At 41.7% G+C, this 27,636-nt stretch overlaps 1 protein-coding gene across 1 annotated transcript; it reads right to left on the bottom strand.

The window, feature by feature from the left end:
• Positions 1-1,139: 1,139 nt before the first annotated feature.
• On the bottom strand, positions 1,140-25,079 carry LOC311298606 (cyclin-dependent kinase 16). Its single transcript, XM_084421683.1, has 16 exons — positions 24,846-25,079; positions 22,456-22,593; positions 19,439-19,563; positions 15,987-16,112; positions 15,179-15,235; positions 14,787-14,901; positions 14,508-14,602; positions 14,366-14,428; positions 13,006-13,129; positions 12,755-12,875; positions 8,616-8,713; positions 8,200-8,305; positions 7,844-7,886; positions 7,445-7,535; positions 7,100-7,177; positions 1,140-2,843 (listed from the first exon to the last, which is right to left on the bottom strand). The coding sequence occupies exons 2-16, from the start codon at positions 22,583-22,585 to the stop codon at positions 2,752-2,754; spliced, it is 1,464 nt and encodes a 487-aa protein (XP_084277809.1). The 5' UTR covers positions 22,586-22,593; positions 24,846-25,079; the 3' UTR covers positions 1,140-2,751.
• Positions 25,080-27,636: the final 2,557 nt, after the last annotated feature.

The following is a 27,636-nucleotide window of genomic DNA, read 5'->3' as shown; positions in this document are numbered from 1 at the left end:
GGAGCTGGCGGGGGTTTGCAGAGGAGGAGGGAGAGGGAGGGACCATTGGCGGTGAAGGAGACAGCGGAAACTGGAGGCATTGTGAACTTTCGGCATCAGCTCTGGCTCCGGCTTCATGGCGGGTGCGGGCTTAAGCCCTGTGTCCACCAAAGCTTTTTTTCACGCAGCTGGCGTATTTTTCCAATTGTTTTCAATAGGAGCGCCGCGTTTATAGAATATACCGAGGCGCTGAGCGTCTTTTTCACGCTGAATTACTGAGCGCTCTGCGTTTTTTACCGGTCGCCGAGAGTTGAAGAATGTTCAACTTTGGGTAAAACCCAAAAGTGCTCAGTCTGTCAGTCTTTACCCAGCCGTCAAATGACAATGGAGGAGGGGTGGGACAAATACCACACCGACCAACCAGCACATTCTGCTTGTACAACGTCAACAGATGACAACAGCAAGCATAATAACGAACAAAATAATTTAAAACAAGAGTCAGACCAAATACTGACAGTTTAATAGTCTAACACAAAAACAAAATATGTGTGAAATGAGATACCAGTAACACTTTCGCCGATATTTTGTATCATAACAAGCGGCAAGCCAAGCATCTCAACTGAAAAAAAATGCTGTGCTGCCAAAACGGTGGACACGCGGCCTAAGGATCCGGGTCTGCGGTGGCCTCTGGGTCCAAGTCTGATGCTTGAGTGACTGGCAAATTCCTCCTCTGATGGTGAAAAAACTGAGGGCTTAAAGGAGATAAGGAGGAAGGGCAGGTGAATATAATTGGATAACTATGGTGACAAATTACTGGTGGGAAACATAGGAACAAAGAAAACAGGGAAAATCCAAGAACACAAACAAACCTGGAAATCAACAGGAATAGGACTGTAAAAAAAGCACTACTGAGTTTTTTTAGTGTTGTATTATTCATTGTTAGTAAATAATGCTAAATACTTACATTTGAGCAAACCTTGAACCTTATTGTAAAGTATTGTATTACTAGTTAATTTAGCTAACTAACTTTGGCTGATGATTTGTGATTTGCTAAACCAATGTGTGTGAAATGGTTTGAACCCCGATTTATCTCAGACACAGAAGAGCCAACTTTACTCCTGCTGGATTCCTCCTGGGACGAAGGCACAACAGGTTTGTGTAATTACATGAAATTAGATTCAACTTTATTGTCATTGTGCAGAGTACAGTAGAGCCAATGATATACAGAAGCATCTAACCGGAAGTGCAAAGACCTATATAAATATATTCAAATATAAAACATTACTGTTGTAAGCTGCAGTTAGATTCATTCGTGCATGTAAACAGTGATTATGGCTCATGGATCACTCCTTGCTGACACTATACCAGACAGCTTTGGGTTACCAGAGCTTTAACCACCACTACCACACTGTTTTCCACAGCCCTAAGTTAACACCTTATGTTTGAAAGAAATGTTATTTTATACCACAGTATGCATATGCGCACACATGATTGTGCATATTTACATGTATAAATGAACTCCATGCTTCAAATATGCCCATATGGTGAATCTTTTATTTGAGTTTTTCATTTGTATGTTGATTGCATGCTCTTTGCACATGTGCCTGTGACATCATCACATACACCCCAATAAACAAAACACTTTGATGAGACTTCCCCTGAGTTGAAGATAGACATAAAGTGAAAAACAACAACAACAACAAAAATGGTAATGATGCCAAACAACTATTTGCTTATTTTAAAAAGTTAAGATCCACGGGGCTTATGGAAGCTTCTGGAAATACTGGTATTGTTGGTCATCTCCCTATAGGAAGTCAGCAATCTCATGGTGTGAAGACCTAAATCTGGGGTGCTTCATTTTCTGCCAATTCTTTTAGAGTACACATAATGCGTCCTTCAAAATACACTGAATGAAGGACGCAAAACATTGGCCTGCCTATCAAGGATCCTTCAAATTTCGACGGCACTTGATAGAACACAGCCTGCCGATTGAGAAGGACCCAAAATTCAGCACTCAATAGTATTGAAAAGATGCAGCTTCCTTACCTATTTGGCTTCTTCACCATCCAATACTGCCAAGCCATTGCTGAATCGTTGCATTATAAAAATCCATTTGATTAGTTTTGCACCGCCAAGGCAAGTTTATTTTTGTAATACACTTCATATACAGTAGTAATTGAAAGTGCTTGATCTCAAACACAGTCTGTAGCCATGATGTGGGACTCAAGACTGGATGAAAAATGGTCAAGATTCGACATGTTTTTCGGAGAAGAAAAAACAGCTACAATTTGGCTAAACGTCAGATAAAATCCAAGTAATCCGAGAACGTTGCAATATGGCTGACAGTGAAAGTGCACTGAGTTTGGCTTGGCCCAATTGGAAGATGGGAAAGATGGCAAAACGGATAGCAGCAGAAAATGTAGTGTAACTGGAGATGTTGAGGGGCAAATCCTAAATTTGTTGACGATTAGAGACCATGCCATGGCTATGCCATTTCACAACCTGTTACCCTGTGGTTATTTGGGCTGCCATAGATTACCATGGCAGAAGAAAAGAGACTAACAAACACTTTTTGGGGCATTACACATCTTTGGGACTTGATGCCTATAATAATGATTTTTTTGTCCTTGATCCAGATATTTACACACTGAGACAAAATATGTGCAAAAAAACCCCCAAAAACAATAAAAAGATGATAAAAGATAAGAGAGAACTTTGTAAACAAAGTTTACACAGCAAATGCAAAGGAAAGAAAACACAGTATGAGCGGGTCTATGAAGAGAGCGGGGCTGGATGTAGAAGACGGTTCACTCCTTCAGAGAGAAAATGTTCAGGTGGGGCAGAGCCCATTCGATGGACCACCGCTGAAATACATAATGACTTATTAAAACAAACAAAAAAGAAAGACAGCAGATGTGCAAACTCTAACAATAGATTGTGCTTTTGTCATGTTATACTGTGATTTATATGAACATACTTTAGTCTCAGGAGTCTCCAACCTTCCTGCAGAGTCTAGCTCCAACTCTCATTAAACACACCTGAAGCAGCTGATCAAGGTCTTCAGTGCAGTGGTCTGAGCAATGATGTCTCAGACCACTGCCTTCAAACATAAAAATGTGCATATTAAACTACATGATACAAATGTTTTGCTATATCTGCATGAGCCCAGTACTTGGGGATGTTGCTGGAGATGCGTGGTCTTACCGACGACCCTGAGTTCCCCAAGGCTGGGAAACATCGTGAGCTGGAGCTGGCCCAGATCAAGACGAGCGAGGAGGCAGTCCAGGGTCGTCGATAAGACCACACATCTCCAGCAACATCTCAACGTCCTGGGCTAGTGCAGATGTGTTTCGGCACCAGCGCTGAAAGGCTGGGAAGTTGGTGAAGATGCCAAGCAGACCTCCTGCAAATGGGACCAATTCCAATTTAACATTCAACAGAAACCAAGCTGCCACTATAATGTACTAATCTATAATTTGTCCTTCGTTGCATAACTGAGGACTTGGCAAACTTCATAAAGGTCTCTTCCATGGTTTTGTCTATAGCCCTCAGGGCAACAGGAATGAGGGAGCTAGCCACAGCGTTGGCCCCTTTCTTGATGAGGTCTGTGGCGCCAGGATGAGTCAGTTTCAGGTTGGTGAGTCCTTAAAATATCCTCAAAAGTCCTGTTTGCTAGAATGAGTCAAAGGAGCCAACCACCATGTCTCTACGATGTTCTGATGCAGAAATATAGGTTTTGCTAAACGGTTGCTAGGGTCCGGTTTGGTTGATAGGGAGTGGCTTGGCAGCTGCCAATGATGTTACTCCAAAGACTGCTAGTCAGAATGAATGATATAAACCAACTGCAATGACCCTCTATGACATTCGGATTTGAAGATATCTCTCTTTGGGTTTGGGTTGCTAGGGTGCTCGATAATGGTTGCTAGAGTGTGGATAGGAAGTGTTGAAGGTGATTCGTGATTGGCTGTTTACTCCCCCGGGATAAACAAGCCCACCCTTATGTTTCAATGATACTACTATCCAAAGATATCCCTTTGACCTATCTCAGTGGAAGTCTATGGAACTTGTTGCTAGGGTGCTTAAAATGGTTGCTAAGGTATCACTGGATAGCTTCATAGTGTCTCTATGACACTGTGATCCAGAGTTTTGTTCAATACAAAATTCCTATGCAAGTTACATAGTAGGATAAACACGTATGCACAATCCCAGTTTCAGTCCCTTTGCCATCCCTTACGAAAAATACGTTTATTCAAGTGTGCTATTAGTATACTTCTTTTAAACTAAAAAATAAGAAAGTATACTTTCAGTCTACTTTTTATGTACTTCTCAGAAATATACTTTATGTACTTCTCAGAAATATACCTCAAATTCCACTTAAGTATACTTGACTTATACTGACAGAAAAGTGTAAGTATATTTGGCCTATACTTGTTGATCGAGATATACTTAAAAGTATAATTAAGTATTCTAGGTATTCTTGGCTTGTACTTGTGTTTACTATTTTGATTGAGTAGCTTATTAAATACTTTTTTTTTTAAATATAATATTACACACTGTCTTATAAACTAACATGTTCAAGTTTATATAGTAACAAGCTTTCTGGTGGAATAGCTTACAGAGATAAATAAAATAAGCATGGAACTGAACTTTATTTTGTACACAGCGATAATAATTCCCTTACGAAAAATACGTTTATTCAAGTGTTATATTACTATACTTCTTTTCAACTAAAAAGAAGAAAGCATACTTTCAGTCTACATTTTATATACTTCTCAAAAATATACTTTATGTACTTCTCAGAAATATACTTAATTACACTTAAGTGTACTTGACTTATACAGAGAGAAAAGTCCAAGTATATTTGGCCTATACTTGTACTCAATGTTTTGATCGAGATATACTTAAAAGTATAATTAAGTATTCAAAGTATACTTGGCTTGTAGTTGTGTTAACTGTTTTGATCGAGTAGCCTATTAAATATACTTTTTTTTTTTTTACATAGTTTTTCATACACAGTCTTATGAAACTTACATTGTTTGAAAATATTGATATAAAATAGATATGTTTCTAATTCTGCATATCTGAATTTTTGTGTAGGCTAGTCCACTGGTGTACATAGGAATTTACTCTAATTCTACTTTTCCCCACATTGACTGAATTTTCCAGCGTAACCCATGAAGAGAAAACGACTGAAGCTGTGGGGGTGTTGGACTCGATCTACTCCATCTGTGTTTTGATCATCCTTCTGAATCTGATCAAGGCGTAGTCTTTGACAAAAATTAGATTTTCTCATCTTTTTCGTTTAAAATGTTGCCTTTCTTTATGAAACTCACCAACATTCAAGTGTTGATAAAAAAGGATGCATGAAGCTAATGAAATGTTTTTAAAATTAAAGTACAGTTAGAGGTATTTTTCAAGTATAATAAATAACATTTGAACATAGTAGTATAGGCATACTGCAAGTGCAAAAATTATATATAAATAGTAAACTATAAGTATAAAGTTAAGTTCACTTAAAGAAAACTTGTAGTATAAAACTACTAAACTAGTAGTTTACTGAGAGTACACTAAAAGAAAACTTGCAAGTATACTTGCTGTATAAAACTACTAAACTAGTAGTTTACTGAGAGTATACTTCAAAGTTGCTACAAGTATTAAAATATTAAACTACTAGTATACCCATAAGTTCACTTGCAGTACAAATGAGAAACATAATTATGAACTAGTTGTGCACTTAAAGTTTACTACTCTTACACTTATAGTACACTTAAACATATACTTTTATAAACTAAAAGTGGGCCAATTTAGTCCCAAGCGGTATTAAAATAGTACACTTACAAGTTTACTACTAGTACATATTGACATTAGTATACTTACTTCATAATGTGTACTTAAACATGTACTTGAACATTACTTAAGTATACTTCATAAAATTAACTTGAAGTATACTTCTTTTTCGTAAGGGATAGTATGTCTATGGGGCAACTTTGGGCAGCTCCTGCCCCCCAGGGGTACTTTTGCCCCATTGTGAAGTATGTTTTTACAGAGCCTGCCAGCCTCTTCAAATGTGGTAACCCACATGTTTCTACAAAATCCTCGTTTAGACTCGCCAAAGCTCATCTCAGTGTGGAATTTTCCGCTGGCCGGGCGTACTTGCTTATAAAAGACATAACATACTTCTCCTCAATAATCCGCACGAATTGACGCCTCATTCATGGGTCTATGACAAACAGGACTAATGCGGGACACTATTGAGAAGCAAAACTTATATCGTTATGCGCCTAAAATGTGTTATTTACCTGTTTTTCACCAAAAAAGAGTGGTTGTACCATGTCAATGACCTTTCCATTTGATTCCTGGTGTCAGAATTATATGAAAAGTGGGTTCATTTGTCTTTTTATGTTGTCAGGAGACATGAAAATCAGCGTTTATCACCACTCGCATTGACATCACTTCAAGATGGCCGACAAACGGACCCCATGGGACATTAGTTGACCTCGGCAACATCAGAAATCCTTAACTAGACACCATTAGAGTCCCAAAAATGCCACAAGGGTACATGGGAACCTATTTCTCCCGCTAGACTACAATGCTTACACTCGGGAGAAAACTCAAGAATGGCACAATAGTAGTCAATGAACAATAAACTAGGTTAAGAGAACGTATTTTAACATAAAAATCTTACATAACCTTTAATTTTCTATGATGTTAATCCCAGACACTCATTATTTCATTGAACTGCACAGGATGACTTCTAAGTTTATTTGTGAAGACAGAAAACCTGGTGTGATATTGTTAAGTCTAAAACTTCCCAAATGACCTGTGCCTCCTGTAGTCACTGCTCAAAATCTCCCAGGTCGGAGCTACACTCTGCAGGAACGTCCTTCCTGGACCAGGTCACCGGTGAAGTGTGTACTTTCATGTGTTGCTGTTGTCTGCCTATTATTTATAATCACCTTCCTTGTGAAACATTAGTCAACAAATCCTCGGTAAACAGTAAATCGCTGCTGGTGTGTTATTTTACAAAATTGAGTGATTTACACACTATTTGATCTAATATTTTGAATGTTTTTTCACCATGTACAAGGAACTGAAGATTTAGGTAAATACTTGAACTCACACAACTCTCTTTGAGCTGGAAAGTGTTTTCCTGGGTCCCTCTGCAGTCGAATCTCCTTCACGGAGAAGATGGAGGTAGCTGTGGTCACAGAATTTAAAAACTTTATAATAATTATAACATTTCAACAGTGAATGTATGACATAAATGTGTAAGAAGTAGTTGTGTTCAAGATTGTTTCTTACAAGCAGAAACTGCCATCTTGACTTATGATGTTCCCAAATGTTTTGATGAATGAGATGTATACGTGTAGCATCACATCTTACAAGCATGTATTTGTGAAACTACTCAATATGAACTTTAAAATAAGCTTATACCACTTTAATATTACAGGTAGGAAATACTTACTGTCATCCAGGTCCTGCACTTTGTCTCCCAATTCTCTGAAATAAATGTGCCGAAGAGCCACTTCTGCAGAAATACGCCGCCTTGCTTCAAACTACAAAAACACATTCATCTGGAGTGAATATGTCTCTTTTACAGAGCCAAAGCACCACCAAAACAATGTTCTTCTACAAAATGCATGCAGTTTTGTTTAACCGCTAGAGGGCCAAAAGTTACATAGTGTACCTTTAAGAATTAAATAAGGACAGGTGTATCAATGAAAGTCCAAAAGTCTCTTTCATAATAATGAACATACTAATCTGGTAAAGCAAAATATGAATTATTTATGTACACATCGACATCGAAAAACCTTTTGATCTCTGAGGCTTTCTTTGCAAGGGCAAAAGCGAATTCGTACTTTACCTGTAAAAACTGGCATAGCAGATCATGACCGTCATTGGTGATCCTGTAGAACAAAAGTACACAAATCATATTATAGCTATAGCTTCCCGTCCCAATGTTAAGACATTATAGTGGTAGTATTTTGTGGGCTAATCTGGTGTCCTTGTTCCTGTTCTTGCCCTCGGCTCTTTCCTTTGCTATTGAATTTTGACTTGTTTGTCTCTCTTGTTTAACTGTTTTCTTTGTAGAGACCCTGTTCAGGTGTGGGTACTAGAAACCTTTCCCGACAAATATGTTATCTAACGATACACCTCATATATAGATCCCAAAATATATAATATCCCCAAAGCAGCCACACAGAAAGGCTTTTCACACACCTGGGTGCATGAGTGATCAGAGGTTCCCCGTCATAATGGGGGAAGTTGAATGAAAGGAAGTTTTCATTGGTATTGACTCCTGGCCAAGAGTACTCAGTAGGAGAACCTGGAGATGACATGAGTTTATAATCAAAACAGACTCCAACTACACTTACTTGCTATCACTAGAGTCACCAGTAAAAGGTAGACATCGAAATAAAAATGGTAAAGTTGCTCAGATGTGTAAAACGTGCCTGTCAAATGTTTGGAAACGAAAAATGAAAATAAGCCATTTACACATCTAGTGTTTGCAGTTTTCAAAATGGCAAGAAATAACCTCTCATGAAAACCGCCAGCCTGTAGTTGTCTTGAGAAATGAGGGCTATATAAGCAAAAACTGAGAGCACCTTTAACAAGCATAACACCACAGCTCTTACCCAAGATACGAAATATAAGATGAAGTTCATCCTCCACTGTCGACCCAGGGAAGAGGGGGCGTCCGGTGATCATTTCATAGAATATACAACCTACACCCCTATGTTAATGAAATAAAGCAGACAGACAGAAAGAATAAAATGACAAAGACAATTTTTGAGAAATGCATGAAAGGAAAAATCTCGATATGCAACCCAGGCCAAATAGAGTGTGCTGGTTAACATCAGTCAGCAAAACCCGTTGTAGAAAGGAATGATGGAAAAGAGTTGAAATAGTCTTCAGAGTGACACCACTGACACCACTGATCAAAGCTCTTCTCTAGTTGGCTGAATTTAAAACGATGCCCATGAAACACTCATGCACACAATTTAGGGGTTTCTTTTAGGTCAGGGTGTTGACAACCAAGTAACCGTCCCGCAGAGTTCAGCTCCAACTCCAAACACACCTGTTGTACAGTTGTAATCTAAATTATTCAACCCCCATTGCAAGATTTATTGGCAAAATGTACAGACTTTCAGCTGTTTGGAATGAACGAATCAAACAAAAGCAATTGAAATAGCTCAAAACAACAAATGTTTCAAGTGGTTTCCACAAATTCAACTTAAAAATGCTACTTTTAATAATCCCTCACCACAGCACCAATCTGGAAAACAGGTGTTGTCGCACTAATCAAGGGCTTCATTAGCTGCACCAGGTGTGCTGGAGCTAGAACACATGACATATCTGAACTGGCGAGGTCTGTCGAGTGTCACGTTTGACTGTGTGTTAGAAATACAGTAAGTCAAAAGAATGGTCCAAAAAGTTAAGAGAAGATATCATTGCCCTTCACAAACAAGGATCAGGATACAGAAAGATAGTGAAGGCACTCAATGTTCCAAGAGACACAGCTGGAAGCATAGTTCACAAGTTCAAAGTTAAAGGATCAGTGGTTACTCTACCTGGACGAGACAGAAAAAGGCAGATATCACCGGCTGGAACCAGATCTATGGGAAGGTTCAGAAAAACCCTGGAGCGACTGCAGAAGACCTGTAGCAAGACTTGGCGGCCACAGGCTCTGAGGTAGAGTTCTGCAGCCGCGGGACCCGACGCAAAACAGAGCGGCGCGGGACAAATTTTGAAAGGTCATTGCGGGAGCGGGCGGGATGATGAAGGTGCACTTGCGGGTGCGGGCGGGTGGGATGATACGCTGCACTCCCGCAAATTAAATATGAGTGTAAAGTAAAATATATAAATGATTAAAGTAGCGTACATAATTTGTAGTTGTGAGGGAGATTCTGTTTGGCAGCAATAAATAACGTTTTAAGCAGCCTAAACTTGGATGTTGTCGTTTGGGGTAGGGCGGGGCCTAATCTCACGCACACTTGTTTAGAGACAATTCCTTCCCGCTGCTCCGTGTTCGAATTCGAAAGCTTCAAGTTCAAAATAGACAGCATGGACGAGGAAAAGAGCACTTCTATTGCTTCAGATATAGGCCTAAGCGCTTCAGATGTAAGCACTTCTCTAAAGAAAGGCACATTTAGGCCTACTACAAAAAAAATATCACCAAACCTCAAATCAGACATTTGGCAGTCTTTTTCGGTTGTGCATGATGGAGAGGGGAATCAACTACCTTTTGCCTGCTGCGATAAATGCCAAAAGGTGTTAACATACAACGGACACAAATCGCATTTTTTTTCCAAGACCTTTCGTGAGACAGAAAGTGAACATACATCCTGCCTGCCGTCTTGCGGGCATTTGCGGGCGGGAGCGGGACATAATATCACAGATGCGGGCGGGAGCGGGACTAAAAATGACAAATCTTTGCGGGAGCGGGCGGGAGCGGGACTGAACACTGCGGGAGTGGGCGGGAGCGGGACTGAAAATTGTGTCCCGCGCAGGTCTCTACTCTGAGGTTTCAGCTCGTACTAAACACATGCCAGAACTCCAGGACTACACCACTACTGACCCAAACTCCAGGACTACACCACTACTGACCCAAACTCCAGGACTACACTACTGACCCAAACTCCAGGACTACACCACTACTGACCCAAACACACAAGAAAAGTGCTCAAAATCATATAAATGAGCCACAGAGGTTTTGGGATTCTGTTCTGTGGAGCGATGAAACAGAACTGGATCTGTTCCTCCCTCTGGATCAGCGGTGTGTCTGGAGGAAGAGGAATGAAGCGTATGCTGTGCAGAACTCTCGATGCTCTCGGCTGATGTATATCCTCTGGATCAGTGGTGTGTCTGGAGGAGGAATTAAGCATCAGCGGTGAGGAACTCTGTCTACAGTTCAGCATGTGGAGCTCGGGATGCTCTCGGCTGATGTATATCCTCTGGATCAGTGGTGTGTCTGGAGGAGGAATTAAGCATCAGCGGTGAGGAACTCTGTCTACAGTTCAGCATGAGGAGCTCGGGATGCTCTCGGCTGATGTATATCCTCTGGATCAGCGGTGTGTCTGGAGGAGGAATGAAGCATCAGCTGTGAAGAACTCTGTCTACAGTTCAGCATGTGGAGCTCGGGATGCTCTCGGCTGATGTATATCCTCTGGATCAGTGGTGTGTCTGGAGGAGGAGGAATGAGGCATCAGCTGTGAAGAACTCTGTCTACAGTTCAGCATGAGGAGCTCGGGATGCTCTCGGCTGATGTATATCCTCTGGATCAGTGGTGTGTCTGGAGGAGGAATGAAGCGTATGCTGTGCAGAACTCTGTCTACAGTTCAGCATGAGGAGCTCGGGATGCTCTCGGCTGATGTATATCCTCTGGATCAGCGGTGTGTCTGGAGGAGGAGGAATGAGGCATCAGCTGTGAAGAACTCTGTCTACAGTTCAGCATGAGGAGCTCGGGATGCTCTCGGCTGATGTATATCCTCTGGATCAGCGGTGTGTCTGGAGGAGGAGGAATGAGGCATCAGCTGTGAGGAACTCTGTCTACAGTTCAGCATGTGGAGCTCGGGATGCTCTCGGCTGATGTATATCCTCTGGATCAGTGGTGTGTCTGGAGGAGGAATGAAGCATCAGCTGTGAAGAACTCTGTCTACAGTTCAGCATGAGGAGCTCGGGATGCTCTCGGCTGATGTATATCCTCTGGATCAGTGGTGTGTCTGGAGGAGGAGGAATGAAGCATCAGCTGTGAAGAACTCTGTCTACAGTTCAGCATGTGGAGCTCGTGATGCTCTCGCTGATGTATATCCTCTGGATCAGCGGTGTGTCTGGAGGAGGAGGAATGAAGCATCAGCTGTGAAGAACTCTGTCTACAGTTCAGCATGTGGAGCTCGTGATGCTCTCGCTGATGTATATCCTCTGGATCAGTGGTGTGTCTGGAGGAGGAGGAATGAAGCATCAGCTGTGAAGAACTCTGTCTACAGTTCAGCATGAGGAGCTCGGGATGCTCTCGGCTGATGTATATCCTCTGGATCAGTGGTGTGTCTAGAGGAGGAGGAATGAAGCATCAGCTGTGAAGAACTCTGTCTACAGTTCAGCATGTGGAGCTCGTGATGCTCTCGGCTGATGTATATCCTCTGGATCAGCGGTGTGTCTGGAGGAGGAGGAATGAAGCATCAGCTGTGAAGAACTCTGTCTACAGTTCAGCATGTGGAGCTCGTGATGCTCTCGGCTGATTTATATCCTCCGGCTCTGGAAACCTGCAGCGTGAGGAGGGAGAGATGGAGTCACTGAAGTATCAGGAGATCCTGGAGGAAACGTCATGCCGTCAGTGAGGAAGCTGGAGCTTGGACCTTCCAACAGGACAATGATCACAATCATACCTCAAATTCCACCAAGGCTTGGTCGCCAGAAGTCCTGGAAGATACAGTGGCATCACAGTCACATGACTTGAGCCCCTTAGAAAATATCTGGTGGGATTTGAAAAAGGCGGTTGCAGAATATTGCAAGAATATTACTGAACTGGAGGCCATTGAATTCGGGGAAACCACTTGAAACATGTATTGTGTTGAACTATTTCAATTACTTTTGGTTGATTTGTTCATTGCAAACATCTGAAAGTCTGTACATTTTGCCAATGGGGGGGGGGGGGGGTGAATACTTTCGATTACAACTGTATGTATGTTTATTCATGCAGCATCAGCAGCATATCTTACATGCTCACAGCAGCGAGTGTGTGTGTGTGTGTGTGTGTGTGTGTGTGTAGCCTCACCAGATGTCAATGGAGGTGAAGTACTCTGTTGATCCCAGCAGCACATCCGGAGGTCTGTACCAGAGAGTGACGACTTCATTAGAGAAAGTCTTCGAGGGCACTGACTTTTCACGTGCAAGACCTACAGCAGACACAAACAAACCTGATGTAAATCTGTAAACGTGATGATTCTGGTTCATTTCACACTATACAATTAATGCCAGTTGTCTATCAGCTGATGAGTATTTGGGTATGCGAGTGATAGATCCTACCAAAATCAGCCAGTTTGAGCTCTCCCCTGTCGCTGATGAGAAGGTTCTGAGGTTTTAGGTCTCTGTGCAAAACTTTCTGCCGATGGCAATAAGCTAGACCTCGCAATAGCTGAAACAGGAAGATCTACAGGGCGGAAACATGAATACAGTGAAGTCATTCCAGTAGCTGTGCCTTTACTGTTGCAAATCGATTTACGTCGATTTCAATTAGAATTACAGCTTCAGTTTCTACTAGGCATGTGATGGTATCAAATTTTCATGTTGTGATAATTGCTGAAGCTTTTATCACGATATTGAAATAAGTTGCAAAAAAATGGTTGTCATAGTATAACAGGTTTAATAACTTTTTCTTGTAACTAAAAGAACTGAACATGCAATGCACAAAACTGTATGAAGTGAACAAATGTTTCAAACAGATTAAATTGCAAAAGAATTATAAAGAAGAACAACAGGTAACACTACATTAAGGTATCATTAGTTAACGTTAGTTAATGCATTAACAACGAGCAGCTACATTTGTTACAGAAGTTGTTCATCTTTGTTAAAGTTAGTTAATCTGTTAGTTCATGTTTGCTCAGATCCATTAAATAATACAGTTCCAACATTTGATTTTAATAAAGTGTTATTAAATGTTGAAATTAAGATTAATGAATGCTCCAGAAGTATTTTTTATTGTCAGTTTATGTTAACTAATGAATTAACTTATGTTAACTAATGGAGCCTTATTGTAAAGTCTGACCGAACAATAAAGAATCAGAACGCATTCAATCAATATCTAGAGCATGTTTTAGTCCAGACTAAATGTTTTTGTTCACCAGCCAGGGACATCTTTTCCAGAAAGTTTGCTTTGTTAAGCAACTCCAGAAACGAACTTCGTTTTGGCCTGATTTCGTTATAAACAACGTCACACCAGTTTGTTCTTCAATCTCGCTTGAAGTATATCAGGGCCTTTAGTGTAAGGTACCGATTCCCAGATGAAAATCTGCTCCACCAAACCGTAGAAGTACTCTTTTTAATCTACAAAAGTATTTATTTCCAGAACTACCTACAAATCAAAAGTAAAATATTATCTTAATTATTTCTTTGCAATTCTATATGCTGTAAGTTCCTGCTTAAAATATCCACAGATACACTATACTCCTTATTCTTCTGAAGCCTTACAGGTATAATAGATTTGTGCGATGAACAGATTGATATTTTAGCTGATTGTCACATTAAATCTTAATCTATTCAGGCCACATGAAGTTGTGTTGTGCTATGACATGAATTGTTTTCAGTCATTTTCCCTGATGCATAGTATTATTTTTAAGTTATACTCAATTTAAACTAAAATGACAGGCAGTTTGAGGATATGTCTAACCTTTACATTATAAATGCTCATTATGCTCCCACAGTCCTCCAAATACTGTTTGAGGTCCTTCTCCTGAAAAACACACAAATGTTTCAGAAATACAGTAGATGGACAAAATGAGAGATGCGATGATGAATAATATCTCACACACCAAGTACTCAAAGACTAGTGTAAGGCACTTCTCTGTGTGAATGATGTCGTGGAGCGTGACAATGTTGGCATGTTTCAAGTTCTTCAGGAGAGACACTGACAGAGAGAGAAATATCATCAAATCATTCTCTACACTTGTACAGTCTGGCACTGTTACTCCAGTGTTACTAAGAGAACTCTGTGGTATAATCACAATAGTTATATACATGCACAGGGCTCAGAATTCATAGAGTGAATTACTTAATGTTCCCAAACTTCTGAATGGTAGAGGATATTGTACCTTCTCGTATGGCGGTGCAGGGTGCGCCTTCTTCATACTCCAGCCGGATCTCTTTCAGAGCCACTAGGTTATCCGTTAATTTACTACGACCCTTAAACACTGTGGCATATGTGCCCTACACACACACACACACAATCAGCTGATGAGCGGCATTACTGATGTGCAATGGCCTTTGCATTTATATAAAAATGACAAATTGTAAAATTAGTTACATTACAATATCAACCGACAACTGACCAAAAGAAAGATAAGGATAACCCACTCAACTCTATTGACGACATATTAAACAATTCTAATGCAAGGTCAAACACTCAATGAAATGTATTTAGTTTAGTTTGAACAGAAACTGTATCATCAACTGTGGAGAAGATTGGAGCTGGTCAGAATCTCACCTCTCCCAGTTTGTCCAGTTTGACATATGACTCTAATTTGCCAAAGCCGATTTCTGACTGAAAGGAAAACAGATCTCAGTGATTAGCTGGTCGTGTCAAAGATGATATTTTTGTCTATGACCTAATGTAAACATTAAATAAAGGTGTAATGAACCTTGTCAAGCACAAAGAGATCTGACATTTACTCCCAGTTTCACAGACAGGGCTTAAGATATTTCCAGACTAAAATGCATGTTTGAGCTGTTTCAACTGAAAGCATATCGTAATATATATATATATATATATATATATATATATATATATATATCAACTAACCTGCTGCTGTTTTGACTCCTTTACACATTATATAAACTCTTCACGAGTTCTCAGCTGGTCAAAATACCATCATATTTAGGCTACGCACACACATGCGCATTTATCCCAGCATACAGCATTGATTTGGATGTTCAGTCGCGAAATATACGTAATAAAAGCTGACCAATCAGGTTGTGAACCATACCTGTCAACACTCCCGTTTTTCCCGGGTTTCTCCCGTTTTTTTTAGCCCTATCTCCCGGACCCCTCCCAGTTTGTTATTTCTCCTGGGAAACTCCCGTAATTTGCATGGCCCAAACTCCTTTATGAATAATCGGACCAATATGTTTGTCTAATGTTGACCAGTTGCCAGATCTTGTATTAAATGCATTATATTCACACAATCCACACACCATATACAATTTCAACCTTTAAATTTTCAGCCAATAGACATAACCCCCCCCATAACATTTGATGATTTCATACTAATAGATCATGACAAAGAAAGACTTACAAGTGACGTTCTGCGAAACCTTCGACTTAGAGGTTTGTCAAATGGGGGGCTGTTTGTGGCAAATTTCTTTAGGTAACCCTCTGGCAAACGAATATCCGCTGGCAGTGAAAGACGTTTGTTGATTTCCTGAAGGGGAAAGGGAAGGGGAGAAGACAAAGAGCAGTTGTGTGGGGCAGATGAATATATCTTGATAGAGTGCTGATGGAAGGGCACTTATAAATATCACCTGGTGACCACATAATACTGCTGGACAACTTTAATGCCCATGTTGGGGACGACAGAGAGATATGGAGGAGAGTGACTGGGAGGGACGGCTTGCCTGGTCCAAACACAAATGGTATTATTGGACTTCTCTGCTTGGCATGGATTGGCCATAACAAACACCATGTTCGAACATAAGGTGTACCTGTTTCATAAGTTCTCAGGCAGGCACAACAGGATCGGAGCAAACAGAGAGAACGTAGTCATAACAGAATATCATAGAATATTCACATAACAGAACAACCCTCAGAGGACTGAGGTGAAGCTGGTGGGACTGAGGATCGAGGCGGAGCCAGAAGGAGCCGAAGGGGTGGAGAGATGGAGCGCAGCAGATAGTGGTGCAGGCAGGATGACGTCTGACCAAGGCGAAGCCGGAGGGATGAGGGAGCCCGGTGGAGCCGCAAGGATGATGGCTTATGGTGGAGCTGAGGTAGGGAAGAGCCAAGGTAGAGCCGACAGGTTGACGGGCCGAGGTGGATTGACAGGATCAGTGGCTGAGGGCGGACCCAGGGGATCCTCTTGACTGGGTGGAGCTGGAGACCAGAAGAGCCGAGGTAGATCCACACAGAGTAGAGTTAAAAGAGAAGTCACAGGGCTGAAGGGAACCAGTGGAGGCGGGGCTGAGGAACTGGCTGAATTTGGAAGACGAGGTAGAAGAGGGTGGCAGGGCAGGAACTCTGGAGACACAGGGATCTCTGCACTTGGTGGAAACAGCGGGGGAACAGGAAACACTGAGCTGGGCGGGCCCAGTGGGGACGGGAGAAAAAGGGAAACATCATCTTCCAAATTATTAAAATAATTCCCTGTGGCCAGGCATAACTCTTCCAAAGCAGATGGAGTTTGGCCGGGGCTTCCCTCCATGCCCTTCGAATTCCACAAGCACTCCCACAGCATCACACAGCGAAGCCCGGGAACTGTTGGAGGGCATTTTTTGCGTGACAGGTACCGGCCAGTTTGAAACGACCTTCACCTTTGAAGGGTCCAATATGCATCCAAGAATGGAACCAACTGGCATTAAAGGTCCTCTTTTCCACCTTTGCCCCTGCAAGATCTCAAACGCTGAACACATAAGAGGCAGGAGGTACCAGTTCTTAACCATTACGTATTTCAGCCCCTGATAATCAATGTTCAAAGAAAAATCCTTCTTCTTTATGAAGAAGAACCCCGCACAAGCCAGAGATGTCAGTCGATATTGCTTCTCCTCCGCTGTGAGACAAAGTCTGCCCATCTGCATAGGCTCCAGCTTATCTGCTACTTCAAGTGCTCGGGAATCTGAGAAGATTGCAGAGCGTTTGGCCAATGACCTGATGTAAAACCGCAGGGCTCTGTCTTAGTTCGATGTGGCTGTCCAGATGAATGGCAAGATCAATGAGGTCATCTAAGAATACTGGGGGATCACGGACATAGATTTCATCTTTAACCTCCTTAACCAACTCATCCAAAATGCGTGCCACCAGTGTTGCTGGGTACAACACAGGGTGCAGAACTCTTCTACCTTACTGAAGAGTAGTCATGTTGCCAAGATGCCTCCTTACCGAAGACGGACCTATTCAATACCTTAATAATTTCAGTTTAAGAGCTGGAAATCTGCACTACATAGAGACTGAGACTCCCAGACTGCAGCACCCCAGTCACAAGCCCACAAGGCGAGGAGCGAGATGAAAAATGTGGCTACCCATCCACTGGGTCCATCTCTGGCCAATGTGTGATGTCAGGCTTTCTAGAAAGAAGATCCCAAAAGCAGATAGATGCTTAACACAGGCTTTGTTGAAAATTTTAAAAGCCCTTAAAAACAGCTCAGGGCCAAACTCCAACAAGATGAGGTATGAGAAGAGTAGTGAGGTAAGCATGGGTCAAAATCAGAGACAGTCCACACAGCAACCAAAACAAAGTAGGAGGTAAGAGAAGAGTCAGACAGGCAGGGAGGTCAAAACCAGGCAAGCAGGAGAGGATAAAGGGGCAGTTGAGGACCAAGTTCAAAGGCAGGCATGAATCAAACAGAAATATATACAGTTCAACACAGTCTAACCCAGTGATTGCAGTAAAGGGGAAATCCAAAAACCAGCGCCAGGGACAATGCCAAGAGTCACCACTGGTGTGGGTAATTCAATGGATGGAGTGTTTGGGAAGGTATGATTCCATTAGAGTAACTGGGCAGTTGACAAGAGTAAGCAGAGAGAGAAACCTGAATGACTCCACTGCTTCCACAGTGCTGTTCATGATGGTGAGTTGGGGGAGAGATGGGGTGTTCACGAGTCCACGATCATCTCCACTGTGTTGAGAATGTTCAGCTCCAGGTTGTTATGACTGCACCAGACAGCCAGTTGTCTGAACCTCCTGTCTGTATGCAGACTCGTCACCATTGTGGATGAGACCTATGACAGTGGGGTGTTGAAGAATTTTGATGACTTCACGACCACAGACGTGAGAGCGACTCACTTTTTTGGGGATTGGAATGATAGTGGAAGGACTGAAATAATAGTGGAAACTTCATCTCTTCAAAAAGAGAGAGAAATCAAACCTGAGTCCTAAGAGAGAGTGACATAACCTATAACACTGCATTTTCTGAACCACAATCAGCTTCAGGTGGGCTCCTGAGTATTACATGTAGGGGACAATCCCAAAATCACAGCCTGCACCTGATCCCTTTTCTTTTGTTTGGTTTGGCGTTTCGACCAAACTAAAAGAAATGAAAAGAAAAAAAAAATGACAATGACAAACAATAAGGTATCCATAATAATGTTAGGGTTACCTAACCCCTAGGGTTAGGGTTAAGATAATAATTTATCTACGACTGGTGTCAAATGATCTGCTTATCGGCTATGGTAGGTGGTCTTATGTCAGTGAGGTGTAGGTTATAGATAGGCTGATCTGTGGTTTGAGCTGTGGAGGGGCTAGGGAGGCATTCTATCGATTTGGCAAATTCATAGACGATGGTGAGGAAGTATGATTTTATAGGTGGCTTTGGCATTGTGATGTCCGACATATGGTGTGTTGCGGGCATATGTGAGCATAACCCCCTTTGGCACGAAGGAATCACAAGTTTGGACACTAAGATCCTCCGTGGGATATAGCAGAACGCCATTCTTGAGAGACAGAATTTGCTTAATTTAATTAATAATTTCGGCTCAATTTATGTGTGTCTACCTGTTGGAATGTTTGTTACTCACTTATGATTGTACATGCATTACCTCATTAGAGAGTCGCTGCTGAAGGTTGCGCATACGCACTCTTACAGGACTCTGAACTTCATCAGAGGAGGTTCCTGAAGCTTGATCACTTTCTCCATCTGACCACATTTTCCCGTGGACTACACCTGTAAACACACACACACACACACACACACACACACACACACACACACACACACACACACACACACACACACACACACACACACACACACACACACACACACACACACACTTTATAACCCCTGATGTCTTGTACTTTATTACATTGCACATCAAACAAGTGAAAAGAATAAAAACCCAGTGATGACCATGACATTTCACCTATTCTAATGTTGAATAACCATGTCAGGTGACCAAAAGTTAAGGTAATTGATCTGGAGTAAAAATCACACTGACACTGATTTGCTGAAACAAACAACTGGACTTCCCTCTATTTAAACACATTTACATAGCAAGAAGAAAAGAGCTGTGCACAAAAAGGAACAACTACAAGAAAACATCCGGCTATTTCAGTGGAAGAGAAACAAGGTAATTTATTTGGTTGATAATATATAAGTCCACAGCGACTCTTTATATATTTTGTCTAAAGCTAATTTGTTATTGCATATTATCTGTATAAATGAATACTGTACTCTGCATTTAAACTAAAAGCTTAATATTAATTGTTAAAATATAATTGGTTGTGTGAATTCAAACAATACAAAAAGAAAGAAAGTAAACAGAACATTTGTTTTTGATATGATGCTACAGTAGTTGGCCAGGAGATGGAAGTTACAGTGCAATAAATTTGAAGAAGGGCGGGGCCGAGAGCCGTGGGAACAGAGCGAGTGTTAATGACACTGGTCTCGAGTCCCACGGAGGAACTCCTGAAGGATAAAGGAGGAGTGGCAGCAGTGAAGGACGAGAGAGGACCAGGCCTGGCACTTTATGTTGTGGTTTTGTTTTAGTTTATGTGACAGTCGTCCATGAGGGGCTGCCGCTTTACTTTCCTTTCGTTTTGTTTTTTATGTTTATTTTATTATTTAATTAATTTAATTTAATTTATTTATTTACTAGAACTTTGTTTTAGTATAGTTGAGTTTCTGGCTTAGAGGCCCAGAAAATTCAGAGCGAAATATTTCATACATACCTTCACTATGTGCACCAGAAGTTTCAGATCCAGCAAATCGACGCCCATCAGATAAAAAACTGTTGTTAATCGCAAATCATACACCTCACAAGGTTGTTTCCAAAATAGTCCCATACAATAGAACAGGGGCCGTATGTATAAAGCCGCTCACACTAATATTTTAGTCTTAAGTGTGTCAAAATTCTAGGGTTCTAACTGTTAAGACTAGGTCTCAGGTCCTAAATAATTTGAGAGTGCTGGAGAGGTATCCTAACCTAGTTAGGAGTAACAAGATGGCAGCAGAGAGGAGACACACACTTACCGACGAAGTAGGAGTTATTTGATAGCAGGGTGTTGGTAAAACGAAACAAGCGTCATCATCAAGGTATTCTTTTTGTAACTGACCTTCTAAGATATTTGATTACATATACCACTCAACAAATCAATGCTCTAACGGCAGATATGAAAGTAATAATGAGTTTTTTGGCAAGTGTAAGAATGCAGCAGTGCACCGGTGCAGATTTAGGCTCATCGGTCCACAGTAAGCAGGGTCTGAAATAGCACTATTGTGGCACCGACCACACCAAACATACAGTAGTGGGCAAAAGTGATGTCCAGAGGCGATATTTGTTTTAATGACTCTACAAGTTTGATTAATCCATCAAAACATTTTTTTTTTTATATATATCAATTTTTCTGATGCCGGACATCACTTTTGGCCACTACTGTTTGGCAGTTCATTGACTTTCCAACTGAATCTTCAAACCATTGGTTTTAGAGAAAAAAACTTTATTTTTTGGCGATTTTTCCTTTTATCTTGATAGGATAGTATAGAGTGAACAGGAAGTGAGGCGGGAGAGAGAGCGGGGACGAGATCGTGAAAGGTCCGCGAGCCGGGACTCGAACTCGGGTCGCCTGAAGCACAATGGCGCTATATCAATGCTGTCCACGAGACTATCGGCACCGACAAAAACAAGCCACTTTTTATGAGGACTTACAAGCGGCTTCCCTGGAGTTGTTGGAGCCGTTGATGGAAATCGTATCATCGCTCTAACTGTAAATGAGGAGCACACGTACCCTTCGGCGTACCCTGACGTGCACTTCTCCAAAAATGTAACAACGCATTAATTCTATGCAGACGCACGCACTGTGATTGGTCTGCTAGAACCCCTCCCTCGGGTTTCACATGCTCCCTCTGCATGTGTAATTTAGCGTCAACACGGACAACGACACAGAAGTATAAATGAAAACCAATGCGTAGCCTACAGCGTAGAGGCTCCGGCGTAGGTCCGATGCAGAAGTATAAATCAGCCTTTAGTTCACAACACTTAAAAATCAGTCTAAGACTTCACTGAAAGTTGCCTTTAGCTTCTTTATGAGCAGAGTTCATCTCCAACCCCAATCAAAGACACTTGAGCGAGGCGATCGAGAGTTACAGAAGAACATTACAGGTGCGTGTGATCAGGGTTTGAGCTAATGTGTCAAACTCAGTGGAGAACAGAGAGCATTCTGGGGCTGTCAGACCGTCCTAAACAAGAACTTGTGAATTTATTCCCAAACGTGGACAGAAACATAGTGTTGGTTTTTGTAATGTCTGTTAATGTTAAATGTTTTGATGATCAATTTTTCTCAAAAGCTGTAAAAAAAAAAAAAATCCAAAGATCCAAAGTTTTGAAAAAAAGTGCCATGTTACATAATAAAAATAATGGTTTTGTCATACATCGGATATTTCCTTTTTACTTCTAATTTCTATTTTTATATTCTGCTACTTCTGCTGTTCTGAGTAAACAACTCAGTGTAAGAATTCAACAGTTTGTATAATTTCATGCATCTGTGTGAACACTGATCAGTGATTAAAGGAGTGTGTGAGAGTGAGAGTTTGTCTGTACGCAGTTTCTGTTCTCACCGATGTCTCGGGACAAGGGAGGCTCGTCCAGCCCGGTGTCTTCTGGAAGCTCCGAGAGACTCTCGTCCAAACGCCGAACACTTTGCAAGCTCATGGACAGGCGCTTTTTAATGATCTTCATGCGGTCCATCAAGGATGCTGTGGGTTCAGTCACATGTGCACGTTCAGTAAATCCACAATCTGAGCTCTTCAAAAAGCAGCTGGATATAAAATGCTCAGTATCATCACTCAAACAGGACAGGTTCGGTTCAGGTATTGTTTTGGGAATGTAATCTGTCGTGGATCATTTAGTCCTTATGTTAATGTGAAGTCGACTCGAATCATTTGTTGAGGGAATGGAATCCTTTTCTCACTGCCACAAATATTACTCTTTCTTCGCCACTGATCCATGTTTTCATTGTACAGTAGGGGGCGCTATACACTGTAAAAAATATATATGCTCAATAAGTTACAACAACAAATGTTTTTACATTGCTTTAACTCATCAAAATAAAGTTAAGCAATTTTCAACTTTTTTTAATGTTACACGATTCTTTTTTTTTTTTTTTGTTAGTTAAATGCAATTTAAGTTTAAATGACTTAAACATCCTAGTGGATTGTACTTAACAAATTTAAGTCAGCAACTTTCAGATCAAAACAGAGGTGAAGATATAAGAAGATATGAGAAGTTCTTTACGAGCAGGACTCGATCTACTCCATCTGTGTTTTTATCATCGTTCTGAATCTGATTCAGACGTGGTCTTTGATAAAAACGTGGTTTTCTCCGATTTTTGTTACAAATTTTGCTTTTTTTTAATGAAACTTGCCCACATTAAAGTGTTGATACAGAAAAGAATGCATGAAGCTACAATGAGTTTTTTGTGTTTTTCTCCTTGCTTTAAATAAATTCTGAAAATAGATCTTCGCTTCAAATGTCTCCTTCGACCTCAACGACCAAAGCATATTATATTATATTATATTATTAAAACTATATTATATTATATTATTAAAACTAAGTGAACCGAACCTGTCCCTTATACTATAATTATGAACTGAAATGCTTTTCAGTTCATGAAGAAGAATAAACGTGTGTGTTGAACGGCAGAATCTGTGTTCTTCAAAGCTGCTGTGCTGGAAGATTATCGGTCACTGGTTTTATGATAAGTTTACTCAGAACCTGAGACATATTTGGGCTTTTGTCCGTGGATCTGAATGAAGAGCAGGGAGTAAAGAGTTAACAAGAAGCAGTAAGAAGGCAGAAAACCAGAATTGTGTGTAGAATTAAACGGATTTGGTCAAAAAGTCCCCATTTAACAAGCACTGAGGATGATGATAATTAAATGACCATTCAAGTGTAATAAAAAAAAAAAGTAGCAGTTTATTTCAATATTAAAGCAATAGTTCAGCCAGAATGATCCATTCCAACCTCTGCAGAATGTTCATGTTGCTCTGTTTCACACTGTGATTATTGCCAAGTTTAAAACTATATAACTTTTTTAGTAGTCGTGAAGTAATTACGTACTCAAAATAAGTACCTACTCGAGAGAGTAACGCATTGGCCGCTCCAGACGGAAAAAAGACACATTTTAATGCTATTTGAGCATAAGAAACCAGATTTATGGGACAGTTAATGTCCAGATTTTGTTGCTGATTGGAAATATATGATTTAAATGTGAGTTTGCCAAGCGGTTTTCAGGATTCCCTCATTTAATTAGACAGGACTTGGTCTTGGGTGCCAAAACAGCCAACACTTTACAATAAGGTTCATTAGTTAACTACCTTAGTTAACATGAACTAAGAATGCACAATACTTCTACAGCATTTATCTTAGTTAATATTAATTTGAACATTTACTAATGTGTTATTCAAATCAAAGGTTGTATTTGTTAACATTAGTTAATGCACTGTGAACTAACAAACACAATGAGCAGCTGTATTTTAATTAACTAACATTAATGAAGATTAATAAATACTGTAACAAATGTATTGCTCATTGTTAATGTTAGTATACATTTATGTTAACTAATGAACCTTAATGTAAAGTGTTACCGTTTTACTGTATGTAAAAGAGCAGCGTGAACATTCTTCAGAATTTCTCATATTGTGTTCTACCGAAGAAAGAGGTTGATTTAAACCCCTTTAGATGCTGGTATTTAAGGAGTGTGTCCTGAACGCTAGTGTGTGTGTGTTGACATCTTGCCCCATCCTGAAACACATGCGTCATCATCCCATCTGCTGAAATCAATGAATAACAAACATCATGACAGGCTTTAATAAGCGCTCAATCCCGCATTAGCTGAGTTACACACCGCGAATCAACACAGCTCTACATTAGTCGGAAACTGTGCTGAAAGTTCATGACTGGACTGGTATATGAAGCACATACTAATGCACGAAACACCGCAGCCTACCTGCGGCAAACGCGACGCGACGCGTGTTCTCTTCACCGACGCTGCTCGCTGCACTCCAGCGTGTCACATTTATACCTCACTAAACAGGATCTACAGTGAGATAGGGTGAATGTTTGAAGAGTTCGAGCTGAATCACCGATGCTCGGGTGAACGGACATTTCTCCGGTCCGGCCGGGACTCCTGGAGATCACGTGACCAGCGCTGCCCTGTGTGTGTGATGAAGCGCGTTACCGTGAACATCCCATATCGGAATCACCCCTCTTCACACACACATACACACGCACTGGTGCACCAGTAATATTTACCTACAAGATTATTTATAATATATTTAACATTTAACACAACATTTAAATGCATCGTGCATGCTTGCTGCTGATCTCCACTGTATCAGCACATCGACACGTTCACTCTAGAGAAAGGTTCCGCCTCTTCTTGATATTCAATGAGGACGCATTTATTCGTATATGTATATATATAAAATAGTCAGCAACAATAATAATTCCCACACATGATCATTTAAAATATTACAAATTAATTTTGTAACTTGTTTTTTTCTTGTAAGAACGGTAAAGTTCTCTTTCTATCAGAATATTTAGTGAGTTGTATTTGGGTAGCCTATGCTATAATGCAACACCTTTATAAAAATGGCATTTAATGGCGCTTAATTTTACATTGTTCAATTACTAATTTGCCTGACAAAATCATACACTTCAGACATGAGTAAAGTAGGCCAATGAACATCCATCTGTAACCCCATATTTTCTTTTTTAAATTCATGAAACAAGTTGAGCTGGTCTTTTCTTCTCTATAATGCTGTAATGAGTGAAACGCTTCTGGGACAAGAACTAATGTGGGCGGGGCTTGATTTTGACCGTCACTAATTGATTGGATGGTTGTGGTTTGCTATTGGTGGATCTCATGAAGGAGAGCCCCGCCCTCGTCATCAGAGAAGAGATGCTGCAAGAGGAACTTATTCTGATTCAAGATGAACACAATTATGATGTGCACTGATAAATCACTGCAATATTCCACCAAAAAACTGAGAATTGATGTATGGTGACTCTAATCAGGACCTCAAGTCTTGCTGGATACATTGCTTTGCACACCTGGATTTGTGGTTTTTCTGCCATGTCTCTGCAGATCCTCTCCAGTTCTGTAAATTGGTTGACAGACTATAGCCAGATTATAGATGGGGACAGTAAGTGGACAGACAGTTTCAGCTCTCTCCAGAGAAGCTTGTCCTTCTGCAAGTCTCCCTCATCTCCACTCATGATCTCTGGATTGGTTCTTGTAACCTCTCTCTTACCATGGCCCGTCTTCCCCGATTCTAATCTTTACATACAAGAGCAAAACTTTGAACAAAATAAGGAATCAACCTGCTGAAGCTGAGTAAATGTTTACTTTATTAATATAATAAAATATTATTAATATTAAGATATATTGCTAAGAAATCTGTCCAATAAGCAGGGAGAAGCAGTCAAGCAGCAGAAGTCGGCAGCAGCATGTATTCTGTTTCTTGTCTGATTTGTTGTCACAGGGCAGGCAAAGGCAAAGACCACCGGAACCAGGGCAAAGCAAACAGAGGGAGAATCCAGGGAGGATATGACAGAGGTAGAAGCCAGGGATTAGTTAGCGGGATGAGGAGCCAGGGTGAAATCACCAGCCGAAATCCCACGACGTAAGCCTACAGCGAAGTCAAGAGAGGGAGGAGCCATGGTGGAGATTTAGCAGACGGAACTAGGGGGATGAAAGCCTGAGATGAGGCTGATGTTGATGGAGTCCTAGACGGAACTGACGAGACCGGGCGGCACAGAATGTCCTAAGACCAAAACGGAGCTGCAGTGATGAGCGGCAGAGGTGAAGCCAGTGCCCGAGGACTGAGGTGGAGCCCGACTGAGCCAAAGGGGTGTAGAGACGAGTCGCAGATGAAGGCCCGTAAGTCCATGCCAACGGCAGAGCGACGACTGTCCAAGGCGAAGCCAGAGGGATGAGGAAGCCAGGGGGCAAGGAGCCACGATGGAGCCGAACGGACGACGGTCTCAGGTGGAGCTGAGGGGGCAAGGAGCCACGGTGGAGCCGAACGGACGACGGTCTCAGGTTGAGCTGAGGGGCAAGGAGCCACGGTGGAGCTGAACGGACGACGGTCTCAGGTGGAGCTGAGGGGGCAAGGAGCCACGGTGGAGCCGAATGGACGACGGTCTCAGGTTGAGCTGAGGGGCAAGGAGCCACGGTGGAGCTGAACGGACGACGGTCTGAGGTGGAGCTGAGGGGGCAAGGAGCCACGATGGAGCCGAACGATAGAGCCGAACGGACGACAGTCTCAGGTGGAGCTGAGGGGGCAAGGAGCCACGGTGGAGCTGAACGGACGACGGTCTGAGGTGGAGCTGAGGGGGCAAGGAGCCACGATAGAGCCGAACGATAGAGCCGAACGGACGACAGTCTCAGGTGGAGCTGAGGGGGCAAGGAGCCACGGTGGAGCTGAACGGACGACGGTCTGAGGTGGAGCTGAGGGGGCAAGGAGCCACGATGGAGCCGAACGGACGACAGTCTCAGGTGGAGCTGAGGGGGCAAGGAGCCATGATGGAGCCGAACAAACGACGGTCTCAGATGGAGCTGAGGGGGCAAGGAGCCACGATGGAGCTGAACGGACGACAGTCTCAGGTGGAGCTGAGGGGGGCAAGGAGCCACGATGGAGCTGAACGGACGACGGTCTCAGGTGGAGATGAGGGGGCAAGGAGCCACGGTAGAGCCAAACGGATGATGGTCTCAGGTGGAGATGAGGGGGCAAGGA

Source organism: Rutilus rutilus, assembly GCF_951802725.1.
Source record: "Rutilus rutilus genome assembly, chromosome: 10".
Lineage (NCBI taxonomy): Eukaryota > Metazoa > Chordata > Actinopteri > Cypriniformes > Leuciscidae > Rutilus > Rutilus rutilus.
The sequence above is the reverse complement of the archived record's forward strand: the minus strand, read 5'-3'. Positions and strand labels throughout refer to the sequence as shown.